This window comes from Maylandia zebra, linkage group LG7, assembly GCF_041146795.1.
Source record: "Maylandia zebra isolate NMK-2024a linkage group LG7, Mzebra_GT3a, whole genome shotgun sequence".
NCBI classification, from domain to species: Eukaryota; Metazoa; Chordata; class Actinopteri; order Cichliformes; family Cichlidae; genus Maylandia; species Maylandia zebra.
The window spans coordinates 58,075,678-58,100,868 of NC_135173.1; the positions used below are offsets into that span (position 1 = coordinate 58,075,678).

The 25,191-nt window shown below is 37.8% G+C and overlaps 1 protein-coding gene across 3 annotated transcripts; it reads left to right on the forward strand.

Moving 5' to 3' along the window:
• The first annotated feature begins 2,173 nt into the window (after positions 1–2,173).
• On the forward strand, positions 2,174–24,263 carry LOC101485031 (interleukin-1 beta). 3 transcript variants are annotated; one of them, XM_024803373.2, is made up of 6 exons: positions 2,174–2,726; positions 3,181–3,223; positions 12,622–12,808; positions 20,798–20,962; positions 21,372–21,511; positions 21,972–24,263. In XM_024803373.2, the coding sequence occupies exons 1-6, from the start codon at positions 2,692–2,694 to the stop codon at positions 22,170–22,172; spliced, it is 771 nt and encodes a 256-aa protein (XP_024659141.2). In that variant the 5' UTR covers positions 2,174–2,691; the 3' UTR covers positions 22,173–24,263. The 3 variants fall into 3 exon arrangements, with proteins under 3 accessions (XP_024659141.2, XP_024659142.2, XP_076742891.1); XM_024803374.2 differs by lacking the exon at positions 2,174–2,726 and adding an exon at positions 2,793–3,092; XM_076886776.1 differs by lacking the exons at positions 2,174–2,726; positions 3,181–3,223 and adding an exon at positions 11,454–11,880.
• The last annotated feature ends 928 nt before the right edge of the window (positions 24,264–25,191 follow it).

A 25,191-nucleotide genomic window follows, 5' to 3' on the forward strand; every position in this document is an offset into this window, starting at 1 on the left:
GTAGACAAACAGAAGAAGATGGCCGTAGTGATCGATGTAGCGGTTCCGAATGACAGCAATATCAGGAAGAAGGAACACGAGAAGCTGGAGAAATACCAAGGGCTCAGAGAAGAGCTCGAGAGGATGTGGAGGGTGAAGGTAACGGTGGTCCCCGTGGTAATCGGAGCACTAGGTGCGGTGACTCCCAAGCTAGGCGAGTGGCTCCAGCAGATCCCAGGAACAACATCGGAGATCTCTGTCCAGAAGAGCGCAGTCCTGGGAACAGCTAAGATACTGCGCAGGACCCTCAAGCTCCCAGGCCTCTGGTAGAGGACCCGAGCTTGAAGGATAAACCGCCCGCAGGGGCGTGCTGGGTGTTATTTATATATATATATATATATATATATATATATGTATATATATATATATGTATATATATATGTATATATATATATATATATATATATATGTATATATATATGTATATATATATATATGTATATATATATATATATATATATATATATATATGTATATATGTATATATGTATGTGTGCCTGGAACGGTGACCCTGCAATCGGCAGTAAAGTCAAAACCTGGTCACCTGTACTAAACTGCTGCTCTTCAGAATGCCGGTCATAAAAATACTTCATCTTGACCTGAGCCTTTTCAAGGTTCTGTTTGGCCAACTGACCTGCCACATACAGTCTGTGCCGAAAACCATTAACATAATCTATCAAGTTCACTGGTGGTTCACCTGACAACCACTTATCGCACAGCACTGTCAACGGTCCCCGAACTTTGTGGCCAAAGACCAAGTCATTTGGGCTAAACCCAGTACTCTCCTGGCACACTTCACGCGCTGCCAACAGAAGCCACGGTAAACCTTCCTCCCAGTCACTCCTCATTTCGGTGCAATAGGCACGTAACAAGGACTTCAGTGTTTGGTGGAAGCGCTCTAAAGCACCTTGGCTCTGTGGATGATAAGGAGAGGCTTTATTATGCACAATATTCAACAGCTTAAGAACTTGTGCAAATAGATGTGACGAAAAGTTTGATCCCTGGTCACTCTGAATAATCTTCGGTATGCCAAATACAGAAATAAACTGTGTCAAAGCCTTCACCACAGACTTAGCTGTGATGGTACGCAACGGATATGCAGCAGGATAACGCGTAACCTGGCACATTACAGTTAACAGATACTCCGAACCAGATTTTGATCGAGGAAGAGGGCCCACACAGTCAATGATCAAATGTTCAAATGGGTTACTCACAGCAGGGATGGGACAAAGTGGAACAGGTTTAATAGACTGATTTGGCTTACCTACAATTTGGCAAGTATGGCAGGTCTTAATGTAAGCTGAAACATCACGCTTAAGACGTGGCCAAAAGAAGTAGCGCAAGATGTAATTATAAGTCTTCGTCACACCCAAATGTCCAGATTTGTCATGAGAACACTTCAACACCTCGTCACGGTATTTAGTTGGAACCACAATCTGGACAACTGGACTCCCAACACAGTCCAACCCTTGCGGAATCCACCTACGGACTAGTACCTCCTTCTGCAGAAAATAACCAGAGGCCGCACTTCTAGCGTCATCACTAGGTTGCACTTTGTGAAACAGCTCAGTCAGTGAAGCATCAGCACGCTGTGCCTGAATTAACTCTTGCTGGGAAACTGACAAATGTTCAGGAACAATCAAGTCTGGTTCAACCTGACACTCTTCTGCTTGAGTTACAGGCTCTGCATCCCTTTTAGCTGCAGCCCTCGTAACAGCACAAGCTGCAAAGTCAGAAAAACCCTGTTCACACTCATGGGACTCATTCAGAACTCTAGATTTAACAGGTAAAGAATTGTTGTGGGCAGTCTGAGGTACACCTGTGCACTACTCATGATGTCAGATCAGCATCTTGATGTGGCACACCTGTGAGGTGGGATGGATTATCTCAATATAGCAGATGTGCCCACTACCACACATTTGGACTGATTTGTGACCACTGTTTGGGAGGGATGGTTATATTGTGTATCTGGAATGAATTTTAGGTCTCTACGTCCATCCCATGGGGAATGGGAGCAGTAACAATGGTGTTGCGTTTATATTTTTGTTGAGTGTATATATGTGTGTGTATATATATATATGTGTGTGTGTGTATATGTGTATGTATATATGTATATGTATATATATGTATATGTATATGTATATATGTATATATGTATATACATATACATATATGAGCAATGTTTGTCAAACAAGTGTGACAAACATACAAAAAATAGGAAATCGGGAAGGGGGAAACCCTTTTTCACATTTTTAGACACATTTTTAGTAGACATCAAAAGTCCCACAAACATTAAGTTATGGATTTTTTCCTCTAGTTTTGTTTAAATAGTTGTGTAAAATGGGGAAAAAAACATCAACCTTTCACCTGAATTAATGCAACTTTTTCCTCCTCACTGTGTGTCTAGAAATGAGTAGCATTAGGCAGAGAGCATATTCTTTCCATTTCCCCTGTAACAAAATTGCAGCAGTGTGGTTTCTGATGACATAAAGAAAGAAGGTCCACCTCTAGCCGCATAAAGGAAGCTGCTCACACACAGGACTGTCATTCAACTTGCAGTGCAACAAGTGACACTAATTACTTAAAACGCTCGCAAAACCTGGACAGAGAACTTAAAAAAAAAATCCCAATTCAGCAATTTACTTCGCAACTATGTGTGATTTTGATCTCTCTCAAGCTCTGGACTGGTAAGTACAAGAAGTTCTATTCAGTTAAATTTATTTTAAATTTAAGCCAAAAGCTAATGCTTTTACTAAAACTATCATAACAACATAATGTGATTTTTACGTGATTATGGATATGTTAAGTAAAATTCTAAATGTTTTATGCTTTTGATCTCAAACCAGTAGCTAAGGGTGGAGTTTCCCAAAAGCATTTGCAATTATAGAGTTACATCCTGGGTTATTGTTTGTGAAAAGGGAACAGCTCCAGTCTGGCAGCATGTTTCGTTTCCCATTCCCTCACTGTAATCATATTGTACTTGCATTCTGTGTCTAAATACATTGCTTGACAAAGCATGGTGTTCACATTACAACAGACATTTGTGTATATAGGTATGTAGGCTGATATTGATAATTATATACAGTTATACGTGTTTTTATTCCATTCAGTGTCTTAAAAATGTTTTATTTCATATTTCAGCTCACCTGAAGAAGGAATTGAATCTGCCTGCTTTGACATGAAGGTAAGATTTTTCCCTTCCATAACTTTTTCATCTAATATCTTTACACTGTCACACACACATACATTCAATAACATTTAATTTAAATGGAGTTTTTAAACAAATTTTACTATTTCATGAAAAATATCATCTTATTTTGAATTTGATGCCAGTAAAATGTTCCAAAAAAAATTGGGTCAAGGGAAGCAAAGGCTAAAAACGTGTGGCAGGGTGTGGTCTGTAGCACCGTATCTGGCTGATACACCGAAACTGCATCAGCTCATCACACTTCCCCTGCATTCAAGTCTTTGCTGGGTCCTGACTGTGTTGTTTTAGTTGGTGTGTATGTTCGGCTGCAAGCTAAAAAGCTGCAGCCGTGTCTGTAAAACAAAGACCGTGAACAGTGGCGGTCCTAGCCTGTTTGGCGCCCAGGGCGAACACTCCCTCTGCCCCCCCCCCCCCCCCGCCAAACAAACACACACACACACACACACACACACACACACACACACAACATATTAAGGATTATGCATTAACATAAAACTGTTGTCGGAACCATACTGAATTTCACCAGAGAAACACACACATATGAAGAGAGAGAGAGTGTGCATAGTATGCAAACAGCCACCAAACAGCCATCATAATTCATCATACAATGAGAATAGAACAAATCAACAATTGACAATGACTAATTAATATTAAAATCTGTAACATAATGTATTGTTTGGAGTTTAGTCTGTTACTGTTACTATTTTTACCATTTCTTCTTGGAGCAACCCACATTTCCTTAGGGATTAATAAAGTATTCTGATTCTGATTGTTTCAGGATACATGACTTGCCATGATCCAATGACACATCTGGTTACCTGTATCTTTTGCGCGTTTCTCCTCCTCTTCTTTTTTCTTTTTTCTAAACTGAAGACATGATGGCTTTGAACTTTTCTTGTCCATCTTCCATTGGTTTTAATTTTACACTACAGTATGAACACCCATCCCCCAACTCAGGGATCACCCCAACATAACCTAATAAACCTACACCTTAGTTCATTTTGTCTAGGGTTTATTTCGAGGATTTCGCACAACCCAGGATTCCAATCATGAATACATAATGGGCTTGGATTTACAACATTATGAATGAAATGTGGTCTACTTGGAAGCAGCAGGGCTCTCCTCCCCTTTCGACGGGTTGTGTGTGAGATTTTAAATCATCAAACTGTAAATTATGAATTTTAAATTGTTATTGATCCCTTTATCGCGGGGGCAATAGTCCTAAAGTGTATATTTATTTTCTTACTCTTCTTGTTTGTTTAATTGCACTGCTGTAACTGGAGCCTCGTCGTCTTGTAAGCAAGTAAAACTTTATTTATATAGCACCTTTCAAGATAAAAATCACAAAGTGCTTCACAGAAGCTAAAACCTAAAAATAAAAATCAACTAAAAGCAAGTTTAAAAAGATGGGTTTTTAGCTGTTTTTTAAAAGTGACCACTGAGTCCACAGATCTCAGGCTCAAAGGGAGGTTCCACAATCTGGGGGCCACAGTTCCAAAAGCTTTGTCGCCTTTTGTCGCAGCAAGCAAGCCCTGGTCACATGACCTCAGGGACCTGCTGGGAATGTATGGATGCAAAAGTTCACTTATATATGTTGGTGCTTGTCCATGCAGGGCCCTGAAAGTCAAGGTAAAAACCTTAAACTGGATCCTGAATTTAACGGGGAGCCAGTGCAGCTGAATCAGCAGGGATGTGACATGGGAAAACTTGGAGGACTTGGTCAGAAGCTTTGCAGCAGCATTCTGAACAACTTGCAGACGATCCAAAGAGGCTTTACATAAACAAGTAAACAAAGAATTACAGTAGTCCAGACGAGATGAAACAAATGCATGAATGACAATTTCTAATTCGGAGCGCGATACAATGGGACTCAGCTTAGCAATGTTTCTCAAATGATAAAAACAGGAGCGAACCAAAGATTTTACATGGGCATCCAAAGTCAGAGCTGAGTCAATACTAACACCAGATAGACGGTTTTGCAAATGTAGCAAGTGGACCCAAGTTTTCCATAACACTAGGTACAAAAGTTTTAGGAGCACAAACAAGAACTTCAGTCTTCTCCTCATTTAGTTGAAGAAAGTTTCCAGCCATCCAACATCTAATGGAGTCTATGCACTTGTGCAAAATTTGTAGCTTGGAAACATCATGGGGCTTAAAGGAGATATATACCTGAATATCATCAGCATAGCAGTGATACGAAATGTCCTTAAAAGTGCTCAATAAGTGTTGAAGAGGAAGTAAATACAGTAAGAACAATAAAGGCCCCAAAACTGAACCTTGTGGCACACCATAGGCAAGAAAAGTAGAAGAGGAACTGTACTTAGAGGTAGCCACAGAAAAGGATCGTTCATGCAAATAGGATTCAAACCAGTCCAAAGCAGCCCCTGATATACCCACCCAGTCTCTCAGCCTATCTAGCAGAATATGATGGTCCACAGTATCAAAGGCGGAGGTCAGGTCCAACATCAACAGAACGGAGCATTCTCCTGCATCACATCTCATTAAAATGTCGTTGGAGACTCTAAGAAGTGTAGTTTCAGTAGAGTGAGCTCTACGAAAGCCAGATTGGAATTTATCCAGAATGCTGTATTCATCTAGAACAGCTATAAGCTGCTTAGCCACAACCTTTTCTAAAATCTTAGAAATGAACGGTAATTTTGAAATCGGTCTGTAGCTACTGAGAAGAGAAGCATCAAGCTTAGGTTTTTTTAACAGTGGGTGAATAACAGCATTCTTACAATAAACAGGGACCTGACCAGAAACCAGTGAGGTATTAATAATTGTGAGCACACAGGGACCAATAGACTGAAAGACATTTTTAAACAAAGATCCAGGTAAAATATCAAGAGAGCAGGAGGATGCTTTCATTGAATTAACCAACTTGACCAGCTCAGGTAAGGACACAGGTAAAAATCTTTCTAAAATTACAGGCCTAGCTTGAGTTGGAGCAGACAAGAGAGACACAGAAGGAGAGATACTGTTCCTCACGTTACTGACTTTTTCAACGAAGAAAGAAAGAAATTTTTCACAATCTTCATTTGATGAAATTGGGACAGCAGGTGGAGCAGGAGCAACAATATCACTAATGGTGTCGAATAGTACCTTAGACACTAAGTCTGAGAAATAGGCCGCCCTCGCATCTCGAACTAAAGTGTTAAAAGAGACTAAAAGTTCCTTTAGATAAAGGAGATGGACATGCAAACGCGTTTTCCTCCATAAACGCTCAACCTTACGGCAGCAACGCTTTAAGAAGCGAATGCTGTCATCTAACCAGGGAGACGACTTTGAAACCGGAGCTAGTCAAACTTTGACAGGACAAACATTGTCTAAAATACAAAGACAATGATTATTAAAAAGATTTGTTAAAAAATGAACATCATTATAGGGAGATAAAACTAAATTAAAAGCATCGGAAAATTTAACAGCACTAGAGGAAGTTAAGATGCGAGAGCTAACCACGTGTCGAATAGGAGAGAAGGACAAATGAAAAGACAGATTAAAAAGAATACAATGATGATCCGAAATAAAAATGTCCTCAGTACAAATAAAATCAATGTTTAAACCTAAAGTAAAAACAAGGTCCAGTGGTGTGTCCTTTGGTGTGTGTGGGACCAGACACATGCTGAGTAAAATGAAAAGAATCCATGACGCTAAGGAAACCTCTGGCAAAGAGGTCAGAGTCATCATCAACGTGTATATTAAAATCCCCGACTATAACCAGTCTGGACAGCTTCAAAGTCGAGGATAAAAAGTCACTGAACTCCTTTAAAAACATAGTGTTTAGGCCAGGTGGACGATACACTACAGCGCAGTAAAATGGATCTTTATTTCCAATTCTAACCAGCTGTAGTTCAAAGGATGAAAAATGTCCGACCAACACTGCGCGACAGTAAAACCGGCTTCCAAACACCGCAGCGACACCTCCTCCTCGACCCGACGTCCGAGGCTGGCTGATGAATGAGTACCCACTCGGACAGAGTTCAATGAAGGATGAAAAGTCACCATCGCGCTGCCAGGTTTCGGTTAGAAATAAGAAGTCCAGTTTCTTGGAAAGAATAAAATCGTTCAGCAGGAACGTTTTATTAGTCATTGATCGAGCGTTGAAAAGCGCCACTCTCAGCGAAGTAGAAGACATATTATTAACAGAAGCGGCCCGATTTAGGGGACGAAGAAACAGAGAGTTTGATCCGCGACGTTCATAAATTCCACTCACCGCGGGGATGGAAGGCCAAACAACAGGAGAGTCTGGATGAACACTCCTGAGGTAGCGCCGTCTCATAGATCCAGGCACAGTTAGTCCCCGCTTCCAGAACAGTCTGAGTTTTACCTGGACACCTGCTCTTTTTCCTCTCCTTCTCCGTGACTTGCGCGGACACAGAAAGGCGCCACTGATGACACCTAACGAAGATCCAGACACCGGTGTCGGCAGCGGAGGATGGAAAATACCGCAGGAGGATAAGGCATCTTGACTTATCATAGAGGATCGGATGGATAATAGCGTCAGGCGATCATAGACAAGGGCAGCCAACACATTAGTGACAAAAAGCGAAAGCAAAAAGGCCGAAAAAAACAGCACAGAGAAACCACGGCCGGTGTTGTGCCAAAAAGTGATTGTCTGCCAGAAACTGATTGCCGTCCGCGGGAGCGCGCGCAGCTGCTTAAAGCTGTAGCGCCCGGATTACTTGCGTTGCCAGCTACTTCCGTGCAACTGATATAACGGGCGGGGGGGCAAACCAACACATTTATGCCTTTGTTATTAGGCAAAGGTATGCATTTATGAAACTTCAACGTTTCTTGTAACTGAATTATGACGCTTTTCAGAACGTTGCTTTCGGTGTGTAGCGCAGTCACGAATGACTACACGCATCACGATGGAATAATTAATGCCTACAGGTTTAGTATGTCTACTCTCGTTGTTCATATTTGTTATAAGACTGTCGAATAGTAGTTAAAACAATAAAGACCATTTGTGCCAGTATCACCATGACTCTTTCTTGTTTGTTCAGAATAACGACTAAGAACATGGCATTTTAGCGCTACCAAAAAGTGATTGTGGCCTATAACTCGTCACTGAAACAATATTTCTGCTTCAAACTTGGCGGATGTCATTCAGAAGGGTCATATGCCAAATATTACATCTCAAACAGTCCCTTAGAACTGCTGGATAACCTGTAAAGGAACATTAACATTGATAATATGCCATTTTCAGCCTGCCAAAAAGTGATTGTGGCCTATATCCTGTCACTGAAGCAATGTTTCTGCTTCAAACTTGGTGGATGTCATTCAGAAGGGTCCTATGTGACATATTATATCTCAAACACTCTCCAAGAACTGCTGAAAAACTTTTAAAATAACATTAATACCGATAATATCTCATTTTCAACCTGCCAAAAAGTGATTGTGGCCTATATCTAGTTAATGAAATACTATTTCTGCTTCAAACTTGCTGCATGTCATTCTGAAGGGTCCTATGTGACATATTATATCTCAAACACTCCCTTAGAACTGCTGGATAACCTGTAAAGGAACATTAACATTGATAATATGCCATTTTCAGCCTGCCAAAAAGTGATTGTGGCCTATATCCTGTCACTGAAGCAATGTTTCTGCTTCAAACTTGGTGGATGTCATTCAGAAGGGTCCTATGTGACATATTATATCTCAAACACTCTCCAAGAACTGCTGAAAAACTTTTAAAATAACATTAATACCGATAATATCTCATTTTCAACCTGCCAAAAAGTGATTGTGGCCTATATCTAGTTAATGAAATACTATTTCTGCTTCAAACTTGCTGCATGTCATTCTGAAGGGTCCTATGTGACATATTATATCTCAAACACTCCCTTAGAACTGCTGGATAACCTGTAAAGGAACATTAACATTGATAATATGCCATTTTCAGCCTGCCAAAAAGTGATTGTGGCCTATATCCTGTCACTGAAGCAATGTTTCTGCTTCAAACTTGTTGGGTATCATCCAAAAGGATGATATGTGGCACATCATATCCCAAACAGTCCCTTAGAACTGCTGGATAACCCGTAAAGGAACATTAACATTGATAATATGCAATTTTCAACCTGCCAAAAAGTGATTGCCGCCTATATCTTGTCACTGAAACAATATTTCTGCATCAAACTTGTTGGATATCATCCAAAAGGGTTACATGTGACACATTATATCTCAAACAGTCTCTAAGGACTGTTGAATAACTATTAAAGGACCATTAATACCCATAACATGCCATTTTCGACCTGCCAAAAAGTGATTGTGGACCATAACTTGTCACTGAAACAATATTTCTGCTTCAGACTTGCTGGAAGTCATTCAGATGGGTCATATGTCAAATATTATATCTCCACCAGTCCCTTAGAACTGCTGAATAACTTTTAAAGGGACAATAATACCTATAATATGCCATTTTCAGCCTGCCAAAAAGTGATTGTGGACCATAACTTGTCACTGAAACAATATTTCTACTTCAAACTTGACTGATGTCATTCAGAAGGATCATATGTGACACATTCTGCTGAAAATTATGTATTCCTCAAGAGATGTAACTAGGATGCCCTACTTTTGTTCGCTGTTGTGCGCAGCTGTTAATTAAACTCAAATTTGGCAAACAGTGGAAAGCTAAAAAATTACGTAAAACATTCGACAAACTCACCTTGAACCTCAAAGTTCTTTGCCTTTCGACGAAAATTGCACTTTTGTGTGGTGGAAAACCCACTAGGCAAGGTTCCATTGGTTTTAAACGACAGGATATCGGAATAAAGAGTGGGGTCCATGACTCTGTAACGCTTTTCTTACACTCGGCTAATTGAAGCACTTTAGGCCTACCAATTGAGCTCTAAGCAAAACAACAGGATGTTGAGTAAATTTAAATCGGAAAAACATTTTTTAAAGGGAAAAGAAAAAGTAATATTCTAAAACATCAGAAATATTTTATTAAAGAATGAATGAAAACTTTCCAAAACGTGAAATTATACTTATATTTAGATAAGACAATGTATACAATCTAAAAGTTTTTTATTTTTATTTTTAAAAAGAAATGTCATGTCATTATGTGCGTAATAAATATTGTTTCAGTGACAAGATATAGGCGGCAATCACTTTTTGGCAGGCTGAAAATGGCATATTATCAATGTTAATGTTCCTTTACGGGTTATCCAGCAGTTCTAAGGGACTGTTTGGGATATGATGTGCCACATATCATCCTTTTGGATGATACCCAACAAGTTTGAAGCAGAAACATTGCTTCAGTGACAGGATATAGGCCACAATCACTTTTTGGCAGGTTGAAAATGAGATATTATCGGTATTAATGTTATTTTAAAAGTTTTTCAGCAGTTCTTGGAGAGTGTTTGAGATATAATATGTCACATAGGACCCTTCTGAATGACATCCACCAAGTTTGAAGCAGAAACATTGCTTCAGTGACAGGATATAGGCCACAATCACTTTTTGGCAGGCTGAAAATGGCATATTATCAATGTTAATGTTCCTTTACAGGTTATCCAGCAGTTCTAAGGGACTGTTTGAGATGTAATATTTGGCATATGACCCTTCTGAATGACATCCGCCAAGTTTGAAGCAGAAATATTGTTTCAGTGACGAGTTATAGGCCACAATCACTTTTTGGTAGCGCTAAAATGCCATGTTCTTAGTCGTTATTCTGAACAAACAAGAAAGAGTCATGGTGATACTGGCACAAATGGTCTTTATTGTTTTAACTACTATTCGACAGTCTTATAACAAATATGAACAACGAGAGTAGACATACTAAACCTGTAGGCATTAATTATTCCATCGTGATGCGTGTAGTCATTCGTGACTGCGCTACACACCGAAAGCAACGTTCTGAAAAGCGTCATAATTCAGTTACAAGAAACGTTGAAGTTTCATAAATGCATACCTTTGCCTAATAACAAAGGCATAAATGTGTTGGTTTGCCCCCCCGCCCGTTATATCAGTTGCACGGAAGTAGCTGGCAACGCAAGTAATCCGGGCGCTACAGCTTTAAGCAGCTGCGCGCGCTCCCGCGGACGGCAATCAGTTTCTGGCAGACAATCACTTTTTGGCACAACACCGGCAGCGGCAAAGCCAAACACAGGCGCCATCATACCGGAAGTGTCTTGTCTCTCTATATACTGGACTGTATGTAGCGGAGATGTCAATAAAGTTTACTTTGACTTCAGCAGCAAGCAGGCGCACCGAGGGCTCTCGCGCTCACTTTTCGCGTATAGAATTTCGAAAAAACATCGGTGCAAATTATTAAGTCTGTATTATAATGTCTGGTGTTTTAGTGTTCGTTAGTTTGTTTTTATTTTGTTTTATTTTGCGAGCTGGTTATTAGATGCTGCTCCAGCCAGCCAGAGAATCCCCCCACCGCCCTGCCCTCTCCTCCCTGTGCAAGCAGCAGGCGCACCTCGCAAACGGAGGGCGATAGAAAATCGATCGGTGCCTATGCCATTCCCAATATGCGCTGGCATGATGTCAGGGCAGCATGAGTACGAGCAATTTTTTTATTTTAATTTTTTGCCCATGCGCGTGATGCCGCCCCCCACCACGATGCCGCCCCAGGCAACCGCCCGTGTCGCTACTATCAAAAACCGCTACTGACCGTGAATAAAGTACGCTGGAAAGCATGAAAATATGGTTGGGTATGCCTTGGATCTATTACAGTGGTGCCAAAACCCAGGATCGGGGCACAACCGTAGCTTGCCTCCACCAGTGTGTGAATGCGAGAGTGAATGAATAGTGGCATTGTAAAGCGCTTTGGGTGCCTTGAAAAGCGCTATATAAATCCAATCCATTATTATTATAGCATTTTATTAGCGCCCATTTCAAAAGCCGGCATCTCTGATGGTATGTGAGCATGTTAATGTCTATGGAATTGGCCTGACTGACTTGAACATCTGCAAAGATACCATCAGTGTTAAAAGGTATACACAGGTTTTAAAGCAACATATGCTCCTATCCATTTTCAAGGAAGGTGAGATATTGTGCTGCCATCAAATTCAAAATGACCATATTTTTTCCTTAAGATGGTACATTTTCTCAGTTAATTCTCAAAATGAAATATTGGTTTATGAGAGTTGCAAAACTTTACATTCTTTTGGGCAGTGTCTAACCTTTTGGGCATTTTTTTGTACTTGCAAGAGTGTACAAAAATTGTGTACAAAAAAGTGTACATAGGCAACAATATATCTAAGTGAGATGTACAGAATAACATTTTTTATGGAGCAATGTTGAGGTTACGTAACTTGTCCTGAGCAGCATTTTTTTTTTGTCTCACTGTAAACTTTGTATGGCATGGATGAGAAGCGGCAGCAGAAGTCTGACTTCTTGTTTTTCTGCTTTGTATTATGCAGGAGGTTGAAAGTGAGATCTTCAGACTTAATGAGGGTTTGGAGCTGATGGTTTCCCACAACAGAAGGACCATGCAGAGTGTGGCTCTTTTAGTGCTGGGGGTAAACAGGATGAAAAAGCCACTTACTCAAAGTGACAGTAAGCTCAGTGATGATGATGTCATGAACATCATAGACAGTGTAGTGAAAGGTAAGTAATAATATTGTTATACAGTTAAAAAGAAATCCTCTTATGGCTTATATAATAAAAATAAAACCACACAGTTACCACACTGCTGTGAAGAAATACAAAATTTCTGCTGTTTAGCCCTTTTAATTGTATTTCTCTTGTTTGGGTACATGATATTCTGGGCAACCACATAAGTAAACTAATGTCTATATTTAGGCACTGTAAAAATGAGACAGTGCTGCCATCACCAGGTCAAATTGGAGATTACTAAATCTGCCCTATATACAGTTATCATACAAAATGCTGTTATTAAAAAAATTGGATCAAAAACACGTTTTAAATAAAAATAGTACAAAAAATGCTTCATTTTCATAGTCCCACTGAAAATTAAAAGCAACAATTTAATAAATATAATTCTATCATTTAACACGACTCTTATTATCATTGTGTTTTTTCCCCTCATTTGCTTGTTCACAAAAGAACAATAATTAAAATAAGTCAGACATTATTGTTTGCCAAATAATTTTGTAGCAGTATCTGGCTTAAGCATACTGATCACATCATACTGATGTGATTACTGATGTATTTTTTTCTTTACTGAGAACAAGCTGGAGCAGCTCATTTACTATATTAATATGTCAAACATCAATGACAGCTATCAATTTATAATTGAAACTAAAGTGCAACTAGAAAAATTTGCATTTCCTGCGAAAATGCTGTGAGGATGCTTGAAACTAGCTGAAAAAGCTGAAAATTTGCAGAAATTGTAAAAACTTTGCAGAAGCAAAGGAACTTTGCTAAAATGGAATAACTTAGCAGAACTGCAATATCTTAGAGGAAACATAATACTTGGCAGAAATGCAATAGCATAGCAGAACTTAGCAGAAATATTGTAACTTACCAGAAACATGATAACTTCTCAAAAATACAAAAATTTAGGAGAAATAGTATAAGATAACAGAAAGAATATATTTAGCCAAAAATACTCGAACATTACAGAAACACTATGATTTAGAAAAAAAAGTACAACATAGCAGAAATACTGTGATTTATCAGAGACACTGTGATGAAGTATGAATATTGTAATTTTAAATTAATACTATAATTTGACAGAAATACTATCATTTGGCAGAAATACTATGTTTCAGCACAAATACTCTGGTTTAGCACAAATATTATAACATAGCAGAAATACAATTATATAGCAGAAATGCTATATTTAGAAAGAAAAATATAATATAGTAGAAATAGTATGATTTAGCAGAAATACTGTAATCAGCACATATACTGTAACATGACAGAAATTCCTCCACTTAGTAGTAATACTATAACATAACACAAATGTTATGATTTGGCACAAAAACCATGATTTGGCAAAAATACTATGATTTAGCAGAAATACTATGATTGAGCAGAAGTACTAAGATGTAGTAAAAGTACTTTGATTTAACAGAAATACAATTATGGAGGAGTAATACTTTAAAGTGGGAGAAATATTGATACACACAGAGCCTAAAGGGAACAGTATTTGTGCCATGGAGTGCTAACAAGAATGTGAGGTCCATATTAGAAAAGCTGGTAAAATCATAAAAGTTTGCAGAATACTGTAAAAGGCTTTCTCTCTCTCTCTCTCTCTGTGTGTGTGTGTGTGTGTGTGTGTGTGTGTGTCTCGCACACACACACACACACACACACACACACACACACACACACACACACACACACACACACACGGCGAGAGAAGCAAGTTTCTAGGTCAGTCAAGCAGCCTGGGAGCAGCTAAATTTGAATCCACCAATCAGAGAGGCTGTGTACTTTTTCCCGCCAAAACAGGTGCACAGAGACAGGATTTTTGTAGTCTATTTCTCATAGTGAGGATTCCCCTCAAACAAATGACCATAATTTCCTAACCGTAGGGGCTAGAACGGTCATTCTTACACAGTTTTGTTCAGAAGAGATGGGGGAATCGTCAAGTGTTGACAATTTATCATTAAAATATGGATTTTTAGAGATATATGACATGGATGACTTGTTGGCTTAGAAGTAGGGTTGCCAACCGTTCCTTAAAATACGGAATCGTCCCGTATTTAGAAACAAAAGTACACGTCCCGTATTGAACTAATAAAGGACGCACTTTGTCCCGTAATACAGTGAGGATCAAAAGTAGTCTATAACTTTTAATGGAATTAACGCTTTGTTTGAAAACATAATTCCCAGCCCCTCTCCTGCTTTGTGACCAATGAGCTGACAGCACACTTATGACAATTCGAGTATGACAATTCAGATTACCGCTCATCGAGGAAAGGTCGCTTGAAATACCGGAAGACAACAGGTGACCACAACAAGAAGCACCATAACTGATTAGAGGCGAAGCAAAAACTGCCTTGACTTGCCCTCAAACAACACTTTCTAACTCTAAATCTATTTGGAGTATCAATATCATTCTTTCACCGTAAGAGACAGCAGGCTTTGGCGAACAGTCATGGAAATTTTCAGGTCTCTGTGGAAATCCAACAAAAAGTTATGACGAGAGAAAAAAGTGGTTCATTTCCAGAGTTTGAAATCTGAAGAAGGACGAATTTCCTACCCTCAAACAAGTCTAACTCATTTCAGAACGGTAATAGGTGAGAAAGAAATTCTTGAATTGTGAGCGTCAGGAGTGTCTGAAGATATACTGGGACAAGCCTCATGTCTTAACTTTGTTTCGTTAAGGAGATATGACGATTCGAATATGCCTCTCATTACAGAAATAAAGCGGTGATTTTGAACAAACTCTCCATTGACTTTCTATGGAGAGTTTTGCGACTTTGTGTTGGTCTGAGGAGATTTGCAAAAATTCTATAAATCCCACAACAATGATAGTGACATTTCCTGAAAGCCAGCAAAAATACCTACATTTTGATGTATAATGAGTGAAAATTCAGCAAGTAGCAAGAAGTTGTTCGGACATGAAGAGAAGACTGCAAAACCTTCAGTGGCACACTGGAAGCCAAGAGCATAGCAACCATAACAACGCATGTATTTTGTGAAAAATCACAATTTTGCAACTCAAAACTTTAAGAGGGATAAAAGTAAAACGGTAAAAGATTTGAAAAAGCTGATTTATACCTGAATAGCCCAATAATTTGAGAACATTTTAAAGTTTGAATGGTTGTTCTACGTGAAAATATGAGGAAGTAGTTAAGTTTCAAAAACAAGCAAATTTTAGCAGAATTGCAGAAGTTTCCCATTCATTTCAATGGGACAAATTAAGCTTAATATTTTAAAAAGTATAATAGTGAAAAATACCAAAAGACATAGCCATCATTAGCAGAAATAGCAGAATAGTTTAAAATTTGAAAGGTGAAAATCGGCTGAAAATTGTGGAAGTAGTTAAGGCTACGTTCACACTGCAGGTCTTAATGCTCAATTCCGATTTTTTGATCAAATCCGATTTTTTTGTCTGCTCGTTCACACTACAAATAAAATGCGACAGCAAACGCACTCTAGTGTGAACGCTCAAAGCGGCCCGCATGCGCAAAAGAAGATGTCACACACAACGCGCTCTGTTTAGACCCAGAGCCAACAGTATTGTTTGACTGATGGCCCTTAATATAAAGACTTCGGACTTCACGTTTCCCAATTTTTGCTTTAAGTTATTTTGTTATTTACATAATAATGTAAATAACCTAATAATGATCCTTATTGCTGTTTAAGAGAGGAGCGGTGCTTCAAAGGATAGCTGCAGATTTCTGTCAGAATCTGCAGATTATACAGTACAAATAAAATGTTTACGTTGTCTTCCCAACAGTTTCACTGACATCTACACTGGATGGCCAGGAAGCGTTCGCGATGTCTTCTCGGGCGCTTCTCTGGCGCTGATAATTGGCTTCAGTCTTGTGTCGGTGACGTAAAAGGCGGATTTAATGCGACTTGACTGTTCAAACAGCAGTCGCTTTCTGAAACATCGGATATGTATCGGATTCAGTACCACATACGAAAGTGACCCAGATCGGATTTGAAAATATCGGATTTGCGCCGTTCACACTGTCATACCATGATCGGATATGGGTCGCATACACAGCAAATTCAAAAGTGTTAAATGTTTTGGTGTTAATAGTCTTCTTGCAAAAGTAGAGTTAATTTTACTCTAAGTAGAGTCACATTCTTTTAATGTAACTCTGAGGTGTAAAATGATAGTAGTTAAAATCGAGTGTTAAAAATGAGTGTTTCTCTGTCAAATCTGGAGGTGTTACAATGGAAACATTAACTCTTGACCTCTTAACTCTGAACTCCTACAGGGGCTATGACACCAACAGAGTAAATTCACAGACTCCGCCCCCAGCACGGCTGCAATCGAAGCTGAAGTGAAGCCGTTTCAGAACATTTTGCTCTACATATTTGAGTTGTTTGCCATGCTTGGTAAGTCATTTTTTCAAAGATTGTTTCAATTATTATTATGAGCTTTTACTTCTGTGGCTCTTTGGAGTTGAGACAAAGCTGTGTGAAAGGCATTAGCCATGTTGCTCGCTGATAGCATAATATTCTGTTTTAGCTAGCTGAAAGGTATTGTTTGCGGGCAAATACCACAGCCTTGAAAAAAAGCTTGCATGTGAATTTTCAGTCAAACTTTTGGTCAAATACACCTAAAACAATGTCTAGAATGTGAAATGTTGGTATAATGGTGCTACTTGAAGCCTGAAAACGATCGCCCATAAAAAAAAAACGAGCAAACAGCAGTAGCTGACGTCCTGACTGGATTCTACGTTAGCATAGATCTCTCCAGAGTTTTGTGCACACGGTTTAGGTAAAAATGAAAAAGGTTGAGGTTTTACATTTAGTTCAGTATTACCTGTTGCCTGTGTCTTTGTCTTTTGGGAAAATACTTTACACAAGTAATGGCTCAAAGAGGATTCCTTTTTTTTTTTTTTTACTGTGCTGCAATTGTTTACTGGATTATTTATGCCATTAATTAGTGTCAACTAATTTTTATTCAATCTCCGCACAGGATATGCTTGTGAAGATGGAATATGGGGGAGAGCAGAAGTGCGTTGAAGTTCCACAAAGGGATGAATGAAGGACATGCATATTGTATTGAAGAAATAAGTGATGAGAATGCTGTTATTTGCATTTACCATGTCAGACCTTTTGATAAACAAAATTCTAATGAAAGTGAGAACATGTATACTGTTACATCTTTCAGAAAATGTTTTGAAATTGTGGTGCACAGTTCAGAATAAATGTTTTTCAAAAACCATTGCATCTTTTTAGTAAATGTTTATTTCCAAAAGAAATTTCTAGAAGTTCAGAACAGTAAAATTCCCGCTTTTTAGAATGAATTAGAAGATAACGTAGTTAAACTAAAATACTCTTTGAGAGTTAATATATAAACTCTTAACACCAAGTGTTAAATTATCAACTCCAGACAGATTTGGTGTTTAACACTAAATCAGAGTTAACGTACCAACTCTCCAAAAAGAGTTAAATTAACAATCTCTGGTGTGGACCCATATAGACACTTTAATAGTGTTGAAATCAAATCCGACAGTGTTAATTTGGACATGCTGGATTTGCTGTGTAGGGTCAAAAAAATCGGATTTGATGCACTTTCGCCTGCAGTGTGAACGTAGCCTAAGTGCCAAAAAGTGTACGGAAGTTCCAAGAGGAACTCAATCCACACAAATATCCAGCATATATTCTGCTAAAATTTGCTTGTTTTTGAAACTTAACTACTTCCTCATATTTTCACGTAGAACAACCATTCAAACTTTAAAATGTTCTCAAATTATTGGGCTATTCGGGTATAAATCAGCTTTTTCAAATCTTTTACCGTTTTACTTTTATCCCTCTTAAAGTTTTCAGTTGCAAAATTGTGATTTTTCACAAAATACATGCGTTGTTATGGTTGCTATGCACTTGGCTTCCAGTGTGCCACTGAAGGTTTTGCAGTCTTCTCTTCATGTCCGAACAACTTCTTGCTACTTGCTCAATTTTCACTCAACTTCCACAAATTATACATCAAAACGTAGGTATTTTTGCTGGCTTTCCGAAAATGTCACTATCATTGTTGTGGGATTTATAGAATTTTGGCAAATCTCCTCAGACCAACACAAAGTCGCAAAACTCTCCATAGAAAGTCAATGGAGAACTTGTTCAAAATCACCGCTTGATCTCCTTAACGAAGCAAAGTTAAGACATGAGACTTGTCCCAGTATATCTTCAGACACTCCTGACGCTCACAATTCAAGAATTATTTTCTCACCTATTACCGTTCTGAAATGAGTTAGACTTGTTTGAGGGTAGGAAATTCGTCCTTCGCTCAGATTTCTTCAGATTTCAAACTCTGGAAATGAACCACTTTTTTCTCTCGCCATATCTTTTTAATGGATTTCCACAGAGACCTGAAAATTTCCATGATTGTTCGCCAAAGCCTGCTGTCTGTTACGGTGAAAGAATGATATTGATACTCCAAATAGATTTAGAGTTAGAAAGCATTGTTTGAGGGCAAGTCAAGGCAGTTTTTGCTTTGCTCTACTCAGTTATGGTGCATTAGAAGTCAAATATCTTTAATAATTCATATTTTAATGATAAATTGTCAACACTTGACGATTCCCCCATCTCTTCTGAACAAAACGGTCTAAGAATGACCGTTCTAGCCCCTACGGTTAGGAAATTATGGTCATTTGTTTGAGGGGAGTCGTCATTATGAGAAATAGACTGCAAAAATCCTGTGTCTCTCTGTGCTGCGTGCACCAGTTTTGGCGGGAAAAAGTGCACAGGCTCTCTGATTGGTGGATTCAAATTCAGCAGCTCCCAGTCTGCTTGACTGACCTAGAAACTTACTTCTCTCTCCCTGTGTGTGTGTGTGTGTGTGTGTGTGTGTGTGTGTGTGTGTGTGTGTGTGTGTGTGTGTGTGTGTGTGCATGAGAGAGAGAGAGACCCTCTTTAGGGCAGCATCTCATTGTTGGAAAAAAATATAATATATTCAGACTGGTTGACTGGCATAGACCCTCCGTGTGTGTCTCTCTCTCTCTCTGTGCATTTGTGTATACATATTTGATTTTGTGTGTATCTGTTGGCTATTCCTTCTTGTTTTTTAAATTTATTTATATTTCTTTTTTTTTTTTCACAGGTGAACAACAATTAGTTTTGAGGGAACTTAACCATGTTCCGTTTTTTTTTCAGCTTGTCATCTTACTTTTCCAGTATTTTCACTTAAGTTATTACTATTCTGCTCAATCATAGTATTCTTCTAAATCATTGTTATTATGCTATATTGTAGTATTTCTGCTAAATCATACTATTTCTACTATATTATATTTTTCTTTCTAAATATAGCATTTCTGCTATATAATTGTATTTCTGCTATGTTATAATATTTGTGCTAAACCAGAGTATTTGTGCTGAAACATAGTATTTCTGCCAAATGATAGTATTTCTGTCAAACTATAGTATTTGTGATAAAACATAGTATTGATTTAAAATTATAATATTCATAGTTCATCACAGTGTCTCTGGTAAATCACAGTATTTCTGCTCTGTTGTACTATTTTTCTAAATCATAGTTCTGTAATGCTTAAGTATTTTTGGCTAAATATATTCTTTCTGTTATCTTATACTATTTCTCCTAAATTCTTATATTTTTGAGAAGTTATCATGTTTCTGGTAAGTTACAATATTTCTGCTAAGTTCTGCTATGCTATTGCATTTCTGCCAAGTATTATGTTTCCTCTAAGATATTGCAGTTCTGCTAAGTTATTCCATTTTAGCAAAGTTCCTTTGCTTCTGCAAAGTTTTTACAATTTCTGCAAATTTTCAGCTTTTTCAGCTAGTTTTTGCATACAGCTTCAGCTTTAAAGCATCCACACTGCATTTTCGCAGGAAATGCAAATTTTTCTAGTTTTTTCTGTGTGTGTGTGTATTTGTTTTTTTTTTTTCTTTTTTAGAAAAACAGAAACTGCTGTTTGTTTAGCTTTAGGTGAATAGAAATTTTTGTTGTTTTTCCTTGTTTTGTTTCCTCTGTCTCTTTAGAAACTGTTTGGACTCCCACCCAAGGAATAAAACGAAGGGACTTCCTGCGTGCCAACAGTGAGAAAGCGTTGACACTGTGTGACAACTCTCAGAAAGATCTTGTTCTGTCAGGAGAGTTACAGCTGCAGGCCATCACTCTGCAAGGGGGATATTGCCACCGCAAAGGTACAAACAGGACACAAAATCATTTACATAAGCAGGTATATTAACGTACTGGTACTAAACTTGAGTATTTCAGGTTCATGCCGCTTTATAGTCCTACTCCGCTGAATTTCAGAGATATTATATCTGATGACCCTCAGCTTCAAGGTTGGAAATGTGACATCAGTTTTAACAATCTAATAAAGTTAACCCCCATAAAGAACAGCTGTGTTTACTTCATTAAGTAAAAGCAGGTGTTTGAATGTAAGACTTGTAGTTGGAGCAAGTATGTTTAACCTGTTGGACTTTAGGTAGAGAGTGTTATCCATCCGTCCATCACTACCAACTAAAAACAAATGGCCATTCTGCACAACTTCAGTCTTCCAACTACACACGAGCTCCTGTTCTTACTTTTTTTGTTTCCTTACGTTAGTGAATTTTAAAATGTCCCAGTACATCCCTTTCTCCGTCCCTCCTGGTGACTCTCCTGGTCTGATTGTCGTCCTGTCTATCAACAACAACCTGTACATGTCTTGCCGCATGGAAGATAATAAAGTTGTGCTGTTTCTGGAGGTAAATATAAATTCACATGATGCAATCCCATTTTATTTCTTTTTAGAGAGTATTAAATAGACAAATTCTCCTTGCCTCCAGCCTCCCGTCTTACCCTGTCCTATAATTTTTATCTGAAAATTATAATGGGGATTTAATAGGTCCAATATTTTACTTTATATGTCACACTTTAAGTTGATGTTTATAGGCTTTTACTACTAGTATTACAACTTATACAGGGGACAGTATAAAAAATTTGGTTTTAAAATTATTTACTCTGAGTAGTTCTCCAATAACTTTGACTTACTATGTCTGAACATACCTCACATACCTCTTTAGTGCAAAATGTGGATATTTTTCCTAATGATTAAGTCCCAGTTTTAACTTTCCATAAACATTTTTCTTTTTCATTGGGACGAAATGTGTTTCCATGCATGAAAAAATGACTGGGAAACGTATTCTTTTCATCTCTTTCTGCCAGCAATACCATGATGACATTTTAACCGACAGAGACATGGACCGATTTCTCTTCTACAGGAAAACCACTGGAATTTCTCTAACCACTTTTGAGTCTGTCAAGTTCCGCGGCTGGTACATCAGCACTTCACAACAGGAAAACCAGCCCGTTGAACTGTGTAAGGTGGATGCTGCTAACCGCCTTACAAGCTTCAGAGTAAACTAAAAGATGTTGTAGCACCCACGCATCTGTATAATTTTTGATATAATCACTAGATGAAGCAATTTTATATAGTAATGCCTGAGTCTGTAGTGGCAGTGTTCTGTACTTATTGAAGTAGAAAAGCTTATGACCTAGTGTAACCTATCAAAAGCACTATTACTTTATAATACATTTACTTACAACATACTTAAAAATAAACAAAGAAAAAAAATTGGAAAACACATGCCTTCTTTGTTGGAGAAAATTGTAACAGGATATTCCTTAAAACTACTGATATATTTTCTTTTTTTCTAAAAAGCTATTATCTTTATTTAAGTTTATGCTATTGCTGTGGCTTTTTAGCCATTAATGCTCTGATTTAAGTCTTCTGCAGTTTTTTTGTACTAAGACCTTTAGAGGTTAAGCTTTTCCTTTTCTGATATCAGCTGGTGTTGTGGGTTAAAAAAATACTGTTTGTCAGGGGTTTAGACATTTGTTCAAACACAAGCAAGAGAAATGAGACAACTGCAGACCGACTCAGAGTGTAATTAGAAAACGTGCGCACGGGTGAATGCCTCTGAGAAGACACACACACCGAGCACAGGCTCACTTGCTTTATTTATAAGGCAAAAATGGGTTACATAGTATTTCCTCTTTTTAACAGTCAGGGAAGAGGTTAAACATTAAATCAGCTTATCTGATCTTTCACACACTGGGATTAAAAATACAGAAGTATATCATGCTTTATCTGACATCACAGACATTATAGGAAAGAATGCATCATTATATCATGCTGTCATCTCAAACATTTCAGACACTTAAGTAAGGAATGCATTATGTTCTCTTTAACAATAAACTTAATTAGGTAATTCTTCAACAATAGGCTTGGTTATGTGAAAATATATGAACACACAAAATATAAGGCATACTTGGTTAGAATATAAGGCCTACTTGATTATATTGTATTATAGAGATTTGGTTATACTGTATAATGTAGAAAATCTCTTAACACTGTTATATATTTATTTTTTCAATTTCCTCCTTGTTAGCTTGTATTTTGTATTGTTTTAAAACCTCTTTTTGTGAAGAGCCTATATATCTTTAAGAACTTGTAATGTGTCTTCTCTAACCAGTGTAAGGATTTCAGTACCATATTAAAACAAACAAAGAGGGTAGTTTCAACTGGTAGATCCAATTATCTGAGAACAAAAAGTAAAATTAATTAACTGTTTGGTAAGAAAATGGGTTGTGAGAGCCTACTTTAGGAATCTGCCAATAAATAATACCCTAATCTGCTGTACTTCCTACCTACAGATCTTCCTACAAATCTTGGGATATAATTTGGGAAATTACTCTTCATCAGCAATCCATTCACTTGAGCATTGTTGTAAAAGCCGCATTGTGAACTTACAATGAGGCTTTTACAACAATGCCGCATTGTGAACTTACAGCTATGACATTTTCATGTCATAGCTGTTGTAAGCTTTAGGACCAAGTGATAACTGCTACATCTGATTACCTGTGAATTACATATACATTCATTTCTTGGAGAAATGTTGTTTTTGCATTTATTCAGGATTTATTCAAAACACATGCCTACAGGAGCCTTTTCTTCAGTACTATGTAAATCTCAAGTGAAGGAAAGAAAAGCATTGTATATGATTGACAGGGTAATTTTTTTTTAAAATTAGGTTTTGTGAAATTATATATACTGATTATGATTTATCTGTATTTTGTTGCACTATATCTTACATTTGGTGTCTAAAATCTTGTAACTGCATGTAACTGCATTCTCATAATTTCTCAAATAAAGAATGCTAATTTTACATATTTAAAATTTAACTTGATCACCTTTGGTAATCTTAAATTTATTGCACTTGATCTGTTAAAAACATTTATTATGATTGTTAATCGGTGCTGATATTTATGAAATTTATATTTGTGTAATTGATTGACTGATGAAAATGTCTTGAGACGACGCGGAGACTCTAGCAACATTTTAATGTAATGATAAACATCCTTATTAAGTGACCAACGCATTTCGGCTAACTGCCTTCATCAGAGTCATTGTAAAATGTGAAACAGTTTGTGTTCAAATAAAAGACAGGAAACAGAGATTTTTTTCAAATGGATGAATCACACCTTCACAAACAAACCATGTGACCAATTGACATTTAACGAGGTGGTATTGGCTATTTGGTAAATTGGTTATGTCACAGTCCAAGTGCTTATCCTGTTCCTCCTTCCACAAAGGAGCAGATACCAGTCATGCTGATGGATGAACCTTTTATGGCACTTTTCAGCTCTGCTAAAGTAACTTCCTGGCTGTATCCCAATTCAGGGTCTACAGCCTTAAAGTACACAGCCTTAACGGTCCTCAAGGGCCGCGTACTCGAAGATCGCTACGGCCAGAAGTGCGAGGCTTGTAGGCTTGTGAAATGGGACGGTCTAGCCTCGGTCGCACTGACCAGGTTGCCTAGCAACCGTGATACCAACCGCTGGAAACGTGTCATACAGCTTTGTTTGACAGAAATGAATGAGGGATAACGTATTTTGTTCATTTGTTTCTACGTGAGCTCTGTGTGATTTAATGACCAGAGGACTGTAAAACATGATTGTTGGGCTTCATTTCTGTGCTGAACAGTCATTTTAAGATTAGCTAGTAAATAACAATTAGCTAATGTTGTTCACGAGACTAAAGTCATCTCACTTTGGTAATGTGAATATAATATGGCCAATATTATAGTTAATATATTAATTATTATTAGTTATTACAGCAGTGAGCTTGAACTCTGTGTCAAAGATTCAAGTTGCATTTATTTATATGTCCTATCACCTTAAATCTTCACTCAAAGACAAGTATCTTTGACAGTGTATCTATAGATGTATTATATATGAGACAAATATTCTTTTAGTATGTTGGCATTACTAAATTTGGCTCAATGCTTACATATATGTGTAAAAAGAAAATGTACGAGCTGTAATAACTGTTGCTGATAGAATGAAGAGTAGACCAATATATTAAATATTCCTTTATTAGGTG

Bases quoted from the DNA above. Each gene is read 5' to 3' on its own strand.
- LOC101485031 (XM_024803373.2), top strand. From the start codon at position 2,692: ATGTGTGATTTTGATCTCTCTCAAGCTCTGGACTG. The intron at 12,809-20,797 runs GTAAGTAATAAT...CTGTCTCTTTAG, and splicing joins CATAGACAGTGTAGTGAAAG to AAACTGTTTGGACTCCCACC. The intron at 20,963-21,371 runs GTACAAACAGGA...TCCTTACGTTAG, and splicing joins GGGATATTGCCACCGCAAAG to TGAATTTTAAAATGTCCCAG.